Raw genomic sequence first — 13,597 nt, forward strand, 5'->3', positions numbered from 1 at the left:
TGATCTAATACCATTTTATTTAATACTAAAAATGATTATGGAAAAGGCGCTATGATTATCCCCATTTTCAAATGAGGGACTCAAGGGACAGAGACATTGGCCAGCTTATCGAAACCTCAACAACTGAGAAGCAGATCCAGTGTCATGGAAGCGTCACAAGGGATGGGCAGCTGCCAGCTGTCAGTGTGACAGCAAAGTAACTGCCCATGAGGTTTTCATGCAGCACTTCCACAGAAATCTGTTAGCATGTAAAATAAGCCTTTTAGATGAGTTATAGCAAAACCATTTTCATAAGCCCAGTTGGTATGTACAGGTACCCTCTGCTTTTCACATTTTTGCTGTATACCCCTTAGCTTTTATGAAAGGCCTACACTAACACTTGTTTTCTCTAATGGAAAGAAACCTGAAGAGAATTTTTGCTTTCAGAAAATTGAAAAGCATGCACAGGACCCTTTAAGAAACATGTACTCAGCAAAGTAACAAGAGTGCCTTGCTAAACCCTGTCCCTGAAAGCTATATTCAGTACTATCTCAGTATCAAGGTGCCTTAACTTTGAGCTGTCTGAACACTATGTGCTAATGTTATTTTTAAGTTTTATGTATTATTTGGTAGTTTGTATTTGACTTTGTTAATACTAAGAAAAGTTTCCCTTGTAAATTAACAGTAGTTGATTTTTCAGTTTATACCAGTTAAGCCTCAAAGAAATCAAAAGAAAATTAAAAAAAAAGAAAAGAGCCTTATCAAAGAATTATATCCTGCGCTGGAATTGTAACCTGTAACTTTCTTTTTTAATCCTTTTATCGGAGGCTTGTACAACTCTTATCACAATCCATACATAGATCCATTGTGTCAAGCACATTTGTTACCATCATCATTCTCAAAACATTTGCTTTTTACTTGAGCCCTTGCTATCAGCTCCTGACTTTTCCCCCGCCCTCCCCGCTCTCCCTTCATGAACCCTTGAAAATGTATAAATTATTATTTTGTCATGTCTTACACTGTCCGACTTCTCCCTTCACCCACTTTTCTGTTGTCCATCCTTCAGGGAGGAGGTTATATATAGGTCCTTGTAATCAGTTTCCCTCTACCCCACCTTTCCTCCACTCTCTGGTATCGCTACTCTCACTGGTCTTGAAGGGGTCATCTGCCCTGGATTCCCTGTGTTTCCATTTCCTATCTGTACCAGTGTACATCCTCTGGTGTAGCCGGATTTATAAGTTAGAATTGGGATCACTATAGTGGGGTGGGGGGAGAGGGGAGGAAGCATTCAAGAACTAGAGGAAAGTTGTATGTTTCATTGTTGCTACACTGCACCCTGACTGGCTCATCTCCTCCCTGCGACCCTTCTGTAAGGGGGATATCCAGTTTTAACCAGTAATTTTCTTAATAAACTATGTAATCCTAAAATTAAAAAAAAGAAATTCCAGGACCAGTAAGGATGAGATATCCAGTATTCAAACCTGTCTTATTTTCTGAGTGCTGCTGTAACAGAAATACTACAGGTAGTAGATTTAGCAAGTGGAAGTGTATTTTCTCACATTTCAGGCACTGGACTTTAGGGAGAAGAGTCTCTGTTGACTCTGGCAGAAAAGCCTTCCTTCCACGTCTCTTGACAGAGATCGTTTGTGTTACTGGGCCTGTAGACTGTTTACTGTTGTCTTTGTATAGTGTAATTTTTTTCTTTTATGTTTAGTCTTTTAGATAATCATGATAGTGATTGAAACACTCTACACTGATATCCTGAAGAAGGACATCATGTTTGGTAAAGTAGTGGGGCAGAGAAAAGGAGAAAGACCCTCAAGGAAATGGATTGAAGCCGTGACTGGGAACAATGGGGTCCTACAGAAACAATTGTGAGCGTGGTGCAGAATTTGTTGTGTTTTGCATTAGGTTGCTGTGGGTCTGAACAGACTCCTACATGGCACCAAAAAACAACAACAGCACAATGATTTGATCTCAGTAACATAACAAAGAAAATTCTATTCCCAAATGGGATTACATTCACAGGTATGAGTATAGGGATTCGCATTTATGGCACATACTTTTTGGGGACCCAGTTCAATCCATAACAAAACCTCAGCCTTCATCTTAACATTTGTCTTCTATTGCCTCGTTTTGAAACCTTCATTGTTGCCTTCTTCTTCCTTGTTCTTATCCTAAGTGACCTTGGGGACCAAAGGAACGTCCGCTCTTACCAGTGTCACTATCTGAGAGGGTATCTTAGAAGTAAGAGCAAAGCTAACAAAAACACTAGTCATTCCAACTAAAGCTACTGGGTGTCATTAACGAACATCTCATCGATGAGAATCGATAGTATAAGGCTGGGTAATAATTTTAGAGCTCCTGGGTTTAGAGTCAAACACGGTGGAATTCATGTCTCCTAGCCACAGGATTTGTGATTTTGAACACATCTGTAGACTCCTTAGGAGACAGGCCTGTAGTCTGCTTCTGAAGCATCATAGTGTGAAAACTCCAAGAAGCAGTTTTACTCCATGTATATGGCACCACCACTAATCAGAATCGACTGACTAGCATCTGAAGACGGCAGCACTTTAATTACTTTTTTCGTCCGGTGCCTTTCATCCTTTCACCTTTGAACATTTCCCTTATGGACTCTAAATTTAGGAGCCCTGGCAGTGCAGTGGCTAAATGTTGAGCTGTTAACTGCACTGCTCCTGGGCAGGAAGATCAGGCCATCAGCTCCTGGAAAAGTTCTCAGTGACCCTTTCTGCAGAGGGTCACTGTGAATCAGAACTGACTTGACGGCAGTGGGCTTGGTTTAGACTACACATAAAATATATATACTAATTGTTCTTTTTGTTTGTGTTCACATATTTTCACTGTCTAACATTGTCATTTGTTCTAGAAATATTTATGGATATGCTCCTAAAAGTTATTATTTCACAGGGTTTCATCTGCCCATTATGTATGAAAAGATGTATAACAGCTATTGATTTGTCGGAGCATTACCAGAAAATGCATGCTGAAAATGAAGCCGGAAGACAGGGACTCCTTAATGACTCCAGTGTCACTGTGGGTCCTGTATAATTTGTTTTAGTAGCTTGGTTATGGGGTGCTCAAAATATCTTTGTTTTTCCTTGCCTTGGTGTTGCTTAACTTTTTATGCTGCAGGGAATATGGATCGCTTTAATTATGCATGCTTTAAAGAAGGTTCAATAAGGATAAAATGCTCTTGGAAAGTGGGCTTGGCTTTTCTTATTGTCTGTAACTGTCTTTGGTGAATTTGTAAATAAATATAAATGCTTCAGTTAATATTTTGCATAAATTTTTATCATGATCTGTGAAGTATGATATAAATGATAATAGTTCATTCAAGCATTTGTCATATTTTTACTATTAAGTTAATTCTTTATTCATGAATATATTGAAATGCCATAAGTTAAGTGCTTTTTGCATGTAAACTAATACTTTTTTCACTTGGAAAAATACATAGCTTTATAGCCTCATTGTTCTAGTTTCTCAATTTTAGTTTTCTCTTCCCCTGGCTTGAGAGATGTTATCAGTGTATCAGTAGACCATTCAGGAATGATTATTTTTCTGTTCTGTGGGGTTAGTGAATATCTAAGGCTAGGATAGGAGAAAGGGTGGGAGTATTGCCTATTTTTAGGATGGAAAAAGTCTCAGATAATCCTGAGATCTCTTTTAACTTCAGTAATCAGTATAATATATGAAAAACAGACACAAAGACTTCTTTCTATTATAAATTCTATAAATGAAAGAAACTTTTATGTATCATTAAAGGACCAAAATAGACTTTTTTGGTGTATCAGTTATGTACATTAGATAAATATCTCACAAAAACTCACTTATTTAACTTATTTCTGAAATACCTGTTAGATACCTGGTACTTTACTAAGTGAGGGAGATGAAAGTATGGACCAGATCTGTTCTCTCCTCTAGGAAGATCTCATATAGATATTATTTGCTCGATACAGTGGAAGCACAGAGTGCCATGGCTAAAGTTAACTCAACATGAGAGGAGCTCAGAAAAAAGAGAATTTTTTTTAATTCAAAGGAAACTTGCTATCGCAACCCCATGTCAAGTTAATCATATAAAGGTTTAACTTATAGCTGCTGTAAATTTGAGACAAGATTATAATTGAACTCTTAGAAAAAGACCCTATTGCTTTTAATCTTAAGTAATCTGGCTTTTTTTTTAGTTTGATGAGAAATTTAGAATGATTAAGAGAAGTAATTGCAGCTGGCTATTTTTAGTGTTTTAGTTTTGGCTAATAGTATTTCTTTGGAAGTGACCTATTGAGCAAAATTTGTTCCCTGGAAGATAATTAAAAATAATAATAAACCATAAAGAATAAATCGGGTTTCTGTTAGCTTGGGTTGACTAGAGAAACAATTCCAGTGACACTCATGTGTGTATAAGAGAACCCAGTCCAAATCAAGTCCATAAGCTTGATACTAGTCCATAAATCCCTCTTCAGACTCACGCAGCTACACGCAATGATGGAGTATGCAGGAAGATTACAGGCTGGTGGGTGCAGAGTATTGTGGATCCAATGGTGGTGAAAGCATCATAAGGCTTTGGCAAATCCCAGCATGGCTGTGGCAGCTCTCTTGTGTGACTGGTCTACAGGAAGGTGAAGCAGAAAGAGTGTGTGGCTTGCCTCCAGGAAGAAAGAGGAAGAGGCTGGCCTTGAGGAGCCATTTATCTGGTCACCCTCCAATCAAGCTGCAACCTGATTGACAGGCTAAATTCCGCCCACATATTCTTATGGTAGCCATGTTGGCAAAAAAAAAAGTCTAACTATCCCAGGGGTTCTTAATATGTAGAATTGGTATTACAAAGTCTATAAACTTCAAGGCCACATAATCTGTTCATGGAACACCCGTAAACACTCATTCTGAGGATCTAAACACGATAGTTGCAATGAGGATGGTAAGAAGACAAAATGTTTAGGCTTAATGTTTTATTAGCGGTAAGACAGATGACGGAGAAACTTAGCTACTCCTAGGTATTTAGTCTGGGTGAAATACAGATGATGAGAAAAGGAGGTTTAGTTAAGTTTCTGATTGGTCGTGTCTGAGTGACCGACCTGTGGAATCAAGATAGGAGGTCCCAGCATGCCTGTGTTCTCTTTTAATTTTGTATCAGTGATGGGAGCATTTTAGAATTGTAGTGTACTTGATGAAAGTAAAAAAAAATTGATTTCTTGTTACTTTGCATTAGCAGTTATTATTGGTGATATCTTAGGCACATTCTTGCTAATGATCAGTATTATATCTTCAATTTAACCAATGAATCTAAATACTATTTAGAAAATGAAATGCTCCTGCAGAATAGGTTATGAAAATATCTTTGTGGATTGGGAAGAAAAACTAGGGCTGGTAGTGTTTCTAGTACTGATGTCTGTTTATATTTTTAAAAGTAAGATTTTAGAGTAAAACCTCCATATAACCCCAAGATGTGTGCACTCTTGCACTCGTTTTTCATGAGGGGACTACTTTGTCATTGGCCATAAGAAATTTTTAATGCAAATAATTTAAAGAGTCATTTAAAGTTGAGATAAATTTCGAGTGGAATATTGGTTAATAATGATAAAATATTATGTAGTATTTAAAATACTACCAACAATTTGAAGGGTACAGAGATTGGATAAAGAATTTTATCGTACCAAGAGACAATTGAGGCAAGAGTTGTTTTATTTTTGCTTTGCAAATGAATTTTGCGATCAGATATCCATACAATATAAGCTTTGATGTTATCCAGTTAATCATTAATTTAGTTTTAGGAAACAGTTTTTGGTATATATTTTACCTTGCCATTTTTTGAAGTCGGAGACTTTTTTTAAATCACTTTCTGTTTGCTACAGAACTATAAAGTGCTTGAAAGTGTGATCAGTGAATTTTTAATAACTGAAGTTACAAAAAATTGTCAGGTATCAGGGTATTTCTTAAGGAAATCATTTCAAGGGTATCTCCTTTAGTCTGTGCAAGTCTAGCACACCAGAAATAACAGGAGTTTTGTCCAGTATTCTTAAGTATATCCAAACTCAGCTAGTTGTGACTTTGGGAAAGGTTATGAGTCAGAATTGACTTGATGGCAGCGAAGTTTAGTTTCCTCTTCTATAACACGTAAATGATAATGATACCCAATAGCAATTTTTGATATTTAAATGAGATCATATAGAGAAAGTACTTGGCACATGGTATGGACTCAGTAAATTGTAAATATTATTTATTCCATTTCTCCATTCTGTATATAATAATGTCAGGGGTTGCATGAGTTGCAATTGACCCAGTTATATTGGCTTTAATTTTGTTTTAATCTATATCAATGTTACTCATATTTTTTATGGAAATAGATTTGTTTCCCATACTCAAAACAAAAACTTACAAGAGATTATTTGTCCATACTAGATATAAAATCTAATATATGGTATAAGTAACTTAAAAAATTACAACCCAAGAAGTTGATTTTATGAATGTGACCCAACATTTTATGAATTATGACTCCAAATTTGTAAAACATAGTCTACATCAGTATCTTGATAAAACAATATGAGGAATGTGAGAATAAGTGTTTTCTAGATTTTATGGGACTATGCATGAATTTTATGCTTTTACAGTGTTAATCGTTAGGGAAGTAGACTGAATAGAAAACTTTTCAACCATAGTAGATTTCTGATCTTTTTTGGTAGTTATTATTTACGTGTGTCTTGATAGCAGTAGGTTATATATGACTCTCCCCCAACCCCCAGTAGTCAGAATACCTCATCTAATTAATTTTTCTTGATAGCAGATTGGAGAAGACATTAACACTAGGGGGAATATCTAGAGAAAGGGAGAATGTGATGCACAACTTCCCAGCTTGACTTGTTTGGATTCTTCTATTAGAATTCTGTATTCTAGCTGCTAATTTATTCAATCTAAGAAATGCTTGTAAGGGTTTTCTTTGTTTTATAACTCCAATCTAAGTACATAGCGAAATACCTTTGTACAATATCAAAATTTGGAGTTAATGCAATCATTGAAATTTATCTAATGGCACTATTGGTGTGAGTAGCCATTGGACTATTTCATAATATGCAAATTATTATGAATACTATATGCAAATTATAGTACTAAATGCTATCATGAAATATTTATCCACTTCTTTCTATAGGGCTTCATATGTCCCCAGTGTATGAAGTCTCTTGGATCTGCTGATGAGCTTTGCAAACACTATGAGGTGGTTCATAATGCTGGTCAGGATCCGAGTCACGGAGGAGAGGCTAATCTTGCTCTGAAGCGGTACAGTCTAATTTTGTTATTTTGAATATAATCTTGTTTTGGAACTGTGTATGTGATTGTTTTTAATTTTTAACAATCAGTTTGTGAAAATGGCAATATTTGTATATTATTCATTTTAAAATCACCCTTATTTGTCCCGACTTTTCTGTTATTATAACTTACTCAATACTTGATTAGTGAGAGAGCATATGTTTTTAATGAAGAGTGTAAGTGATCAGTGAAAACAAGGTTAAATTATACATTCTGACTCATGAAGATTGGTGGACTTTGTTTAGAAGATTTTGCAATAAATTGTTAAAATGATACATTTAGCCAGCATTTAAAATGTAATACTTAATTTAAAATGTTTAATTTATAAACACCAATAAAATAAATACACACAAATTATGATTCTTGCTAATTTTACCTGAACATTTTGGAACTTAAAATATGATCATCTAGAACAGCTTCAACTCTGGTTTTCTTCTGCTACTTGTGAGAACTCGCCAGTCTCCTTTTTTTAACCCTTTCCTAAAGAATAAAGCTTAGTTTCATTCTGCTTGTAAAACATAACTTTTCATTCACTTCTTAAAAAGAAAACCCTGGCTTTTTAATCCTCTAGCAAACAAAGGAAACATTTTTTAAAACGTATTGCGGTAACCTGGTGGTTGATAGATGTATCAAGATTCTTCAGAGAGACAACACATGCATACAGAAGGGAGCTTCATGGGAAAACAAAAGTCCACGGGAAAATTCCATTATTTTTTATTCAATTTTTCTATAAACCTTTTAATCCATTTATTTTAATAATTTCATTTGAATGAAGTGTGATCTGGCACATCTGAAAGTTTTTAGATCAGGCCAGCAGACTGGAATTTCAGGCAGGATTTTATGCTTTCTTCACCAGAAACTTGTTTTTTGCTCTTCAGATCTTTAAGTGATTGAAAAATCTCATATATATATATATATGTTTTTAGGGTCACTTACTTTGTTTAACTCAACTGGTTGTAGATGCAAATGTCTATAAAACACCTTCCCAGCAACACGTAGAATTTGAACTAAATAATGAGGTACTCACTATATCCTAGTCAAGTTGACACATAACCATGATAGTCCACTCCATCTCAACTGAGTAGCATGCACATCTTAAACCATACTGCTTCTCCAGAGCAAGACAGTAAGAAAGCCATACTTCTACTTAACATGGTCACTTGCATATAACTCAAAATGTACTAGCCCTTTTCCTCGAAGAATGTCCAAAATCACTTCTTTTTACTCTAATGTAACTTAAATTGTATAATAGGAAGAGAACTGTTATTGCTATTTTTATATGATATATACATACACACAAACTAAAAGTAAGGAGTGGCATTGGATATGCTGGGTCATATGTCCCAAGTGGTATAGAGGCTTGAAGGGGCACCTGGACTTGTTGCAGATCCTTCTTTATTTGGGGCTTCATTTGAAGCCAGCAGCATTTTGGCTCACTCAGGAAATGAGCCAGAGTTAAAATTTGCTTCCAGCTGCCTAAAAGGCTCACCAAGCTTTGTCTCTTCTTGTTAAGGGAGGGACCAGACACAAGTTTTCCTTCACCGTAGAATGGCTATCTAGAAATGTCCCAGGCTCCGAATCCTTAAAAATTTCACTGAATTAGAAGACCCTTGTATGTTTTTATCAGATTCATTTTCTACCACCTGACATGGAAATGTTTTGCTAGTAAGTCTAAAAAAGTTGCTATTTTTTGTTCACTAGGTCTAATCAGGGTATTTTATCAATGTAATGGACTAGTGTGGTTCCTTGTGGATGGGGAGAGTTGATCAGTTTGCATGTGGACTAAATTGTGGCATAGAGCGGGAGAGCCGATATACTCTTAGAGCAGACCAGTGAAGTTGTATTGGTGACCTTGCCAGTTGGACAAAAACTGCTGCTTGTGGTCTTTTCTAACATGTATGAAGTAAAAAGTATTTTTTATATCAGTAGCTACATACCAAGTACCAGGAGATATCCTTATCTGCGGAGGCTATGAAACCACATCTGGAACAGCAACTGCAATCGGAGTTACCACCTGGTTCAGTTTATTATGAATGTGGGTGGTCTTCTAGCTGTTATCTTTGTAATTCCTACCGAACAACTATGTGGGCTATGCAGATGAGGTTATTATGGCCCTCCGATGGGATTGGATAGCCTGATTATACTGTTCATAAGGTACATGACCCTCTTGTTAGAGTAGGACCATACAAATGAAGTGTATGGAACCCTGATGAAGGGAATTGATTGGTTTGCCATCTCACTAACTATGAAATGAACCATCCAAGAGGCAGATAGGGGGGCCTCACGATTACCAAGAAAGAAGAGCCAGGAGTGGAGTACATCCTCTGGACCAAGGATCCCTATGCTGAGAACCTGCTACATCAAGAAGTCCCAGAGCGAGAGTGAGAACTTGAGCAAGCCAGGGAGTGAGAACACTGTACTACAGGGGATAGCAAGAAATGGTGAGCAGCAGTAACAACAAACTAAGGAGACTAGAAGGAGATGCCATAGTGGGCGAACTGGCCCATAGAGCAAGAAAGCTGAGTGCCTTTGGGCAGGGAGCTTGCTGGCAGAGGGGTTCCTTAAGGCACTTAATTGGTGATCAGAGGGCCAGAGAGAGGGTTGCCTGTGGGCATGGCCAAGAAGAAGCTGTTCTTGGTTTTCTATCCTAAGTAGTTTCTGATTATGAATGGTAATATGTAATTTCTCAAATAAATACCACAATTGTATTGTCTTAAAATTCTTTGCGGCCTTTGTAATGAATTATTGAACTCGGCCAAGATGTAGCAAGTGCTGTGGGAGGAGTGGCTGGTGTCTGAATTGTTAAAAAAAACAGTTGGAGAGTGGAGGCATGTCTGAGGTCTACCTCCTAGGAATTAATTTGGGGCTAATCTGATACTTTAGGTCAGCAGTGGGTTTTTGTTGTTATTGTTGTTGCTTTTTTGGCAGTGTAATGGCACCCTTCCTCAAGTGGATCTGTCCTCCCTTCTTCATGCAAAGGGTTCTGGGTTGGAAATTGGCTCAAATCTAAGGATTGACTGATGGGCCGTGGCATTATATTTTGAATTATGTTTTTGTTCACTTGACCTAAGATTCTTTCCCTCCTTTGGATAAAGTCAGAATTCAGTAGTCTGATCATCCTTCCCCTTCCCCTCCCCCAAACAACATAGGTCTCTGTCAGTCTGACTATTCTGATTATAATAAGTATTTTGTTTTGGTTCACCTATACGGTAATCACGCTCACTTTGTTTTTGGCAGTTAAGTGATACCATTTGCCTGATTTGTAGTGGTTACGTGTGTGTGTGTGTGTGTGTGTGTGTGTGTGTTAATTGCAAGGTTTACAATTTGAAACCACCAGCTGCTCTGTGGGAGAAAGATGAGGTTTTCTGCTCCCATGAGGATTTACAGTCTTAGAAATCGACAGGGGCATAGTGACTCCTCTAGGGTAGCTGTGTGTTGGAATCGACTCAATGGCACTGAGAGTTCTGTAGCAGCAGTTACCACTGTAAATTTCCTTCTTATTATATATGTACAAGAAAGAGTTTTATAAAATCATTTTGTAAGGGCTCATACCCCATTGCAATTTCTGACCTACAAAGAAGATTGACCATAGAGCTCTTTCAGGCTGGGGCTTCGCTCACAAATTTCTCATGGTTGTGGGGAAAAGTCTTTCCAAGTGTAGGTGAGAATTTGTTATATGACAAATCCACTTAACTCTTTGGATATCTTTTTCTACCTTATACCAAAGAAGTTAATGGCATTTTAACTTTATTTAGTGTAGGCCAGCTTGGGGTTCATGTTTCAGCCAACCAACCAAAATGGCTTTGTTAGCACACTTTCTAACTTATAAAGTTACATTATTGAATGTATAGTTTTAACTTAGTGGGTCTATATCAACAAATTTGACGGATCCAACTTTATATTTCTTTCACCATTATCCTATTTTCTTAATATCTGTTAAAATATGTGTTACCTAGACCTCTGTCTTCATAAACTTGAGAAATCATGCCTTTAATTTGGATACCTCTTCATGGGTGAAACACTTTTTGGGACTTGCTGGCACCTGAGACTAGTTATATATCTGGTGGAGACTAGTTATATGATCTGGTGGAGAGAGGTCCTGAGGAAAATCAGCAGGGTCTTCTAAGACAATTGCATGGGAGTGGTTATTATAATTTTTTTTCAGGCAAAACAGAGTTGACCTTTTAAGATAGGGTAGAGGTCGGGGGAAGGGCTGATTCTTTTGACAAGGAAAACTAAGCAGAAGTTAGTTCATTGTCCTCAATGTCTGCCCATAGATTTTTATTCCAATTTTAAGGATCCCATTCTTTCCCAATTAATAGTGCAGATTAACATAACGAAATGTAGGCTGGAGATTCAATTTGCATTGTAATTCAGCCACTCACCTGGATGAGTCCCTGGGTTTGGTTTACAAAAATCTTAGTTCCATGGCTATGGGAGATAAACAGTTCATTTCAGAACAAAGAAGCTTTCAGATCGTTTATGTAGATGTTGAGCAGAGAATTTCAAGCTCTGAGCTCACCTTTTTCTCTCACATAGATAGAAGCAATCTTCTAATCTTATTATATTAACTTGTTTGACAGCATGTCCTAAAGTATCAAATAGGTGCTCATTCAGAACTTTTCATAAGTACTTGATGATGATTATTCAATGGTGACATTGTATCCATATTGTCACATCATGCAGTGGATTATCAATGCCTTCATTATCAATGGGAATGGTCTTTGTTGTTGTCAGGTGCCTTCGAGTTGGCTCTAACCCATAGCAACCCTGTGTACAACAGAACGAAACAGTGTTCGCTCCTGCATCATCTTCACAGCTGTTCCTATGCCTGAGCCCATTGTTGCAGCCACTTGTTCAATCCTGTCAGTCCATCTCCTCATGGGCCTTCCTCGTTTTCACTCAACCTCTACTTTACCAAGCCTGATGTCCTTCTCCAGGGATTGGTCTCCTGACAACATGTTCAGAATATGCAAGATGAAGTCTCATCATCCTTGCCTCTAAAGAGCACTCTGGGCGTACTTATTCCAAGACAGATTTGTTTGGTTCAGCAGTCCATGGTACTTTCAGTATTCTCCTCCAGCACCACAATTCACACACATCCATTCTTCTGTCTTCCTTATTCAGTGTCTAACTTTCACACGCATATGAGGAAAGAGAAAATATCATAACTTGGGTCAGGCACACCTTAGTAAATTCTTTCAAATATTCTAATGCAGCAGTTTTACCAAATTCTACTTGTCCTTTAACTCTTGACTGTTACTTCCATGAGATTAGTTGTAAATCTAAGACAAAATCCTGACATTGATTAGTGTTTTTTAATCTAAGCAGATTAAAATTTCAGACATCCCAGAATAAAATAATAAAAATCATCCTTAAGATTCTCTCTCTCTCAAGAATCAGTCTCAGTACCAAAATCTATGTCAGTGAAGATTTTCCAGAGAAACAAAATTGGCACATGAAATTGTGGGGGCTGTAAGTTTGAAAGCATATAGGGGAGGCTAGCAGGCTAGAAACTGGCAGGATTCAATGTTGACGTTTTGAGTCCTAAACTTGTATGGTTGGCTGGAAACCCAGACAAGAGTTGATATTCATTATGTCTGATGAATGAATGGCAACATTGTCTAAAATTTACTAAACCCAGCAACATGGGTCTGTCAGTTCTCACCTTTCTCTCTCTCTCTCTCTCTCTCTCTCTCTCTCTCTCTCTCTCTCTCTACCTCCCATCCAGTTTGTCACAAAGTTTAGTTAAGCCTTCCTTACCATCCTTACCATCTTCCATCCTTTTCCATCCTCACTGATATAATTTATTTTGGGCTTCATCATCTCTTATTCAAAAATGTTTTTCAGTATTTATAGCTGGCTTTCTGCTTTCCATCTTTTACTCCTGCAGTTAATTCTCTGCCAGAAACTGCTGCCAGAGTCATGTTCTTAAATGCAAATTTGATTGCTATTACTCTAAATAGTAGCAAAAGTAGTTTTTCTTTGCTTATGGAATTATTTATATGCCTACTCTTTCATACATTTTATTGTATCCCTTTGATTATTCTGTCCCTCTCTGGTTTCTGACAGTCACATTCTGTGGCCTTGTGGAACAGTGGTGAAGTGCCCAGTTACTAACAGATCTATCTAGTAGTGGTTTGAACCCTCGTGCCCCATTGGAGAAAGGACCTGGCGATGTGCTCCCGTAAAGATTATAGCCTAGGAAACCCCATGGGGCAGTGTTAACTTTGTCTTACAGAGTAGCTGCAAGTTAGAATTGACTTACACCATTGGATAACATATTACTATGGTGAAG

The 13,597-nt window shown here is 37.3% G+C and overlaps 1 protein-coding gene across 1 annotated transcript in view; it reads left to right on the plus strand.

Annotated features, from left to right (window-relative positions):
- The window catches only part of EEA1 (early endosome antigen 1), a 150,581-nt gene that overhangs the window by 38,606 nt on the left and 98,378 nt on the right, over positions 1-13,597 (plus strand). Inside the window, exon 3 of the mRNA XM_075551182.1 lies at positions 7,142-7,269. Coding sequence (XP_075407297.1) covers positions 7,142-7,269 — 128 coding nt within the window. The remainder of the gene's footprint in view (positions 1-7,141; positions 7,270-13,597) is intronic.

The sequence above is a fragment of the Tenrec ecaudatus genome, chromosome 6, assembly GCF_050624435.1.
Source record: "Tenrec ecaudatus isolate mTenEca1 chromosome 6, mTenEca1.hap1, whole genome shotgun sequence".
Lineage (NCBI taxonomy): Eukaryota > Metazoa > Chordata > Mammalia > Afrosoricida > Tenrecidae > Tenrec > Tenrec ecaudatus.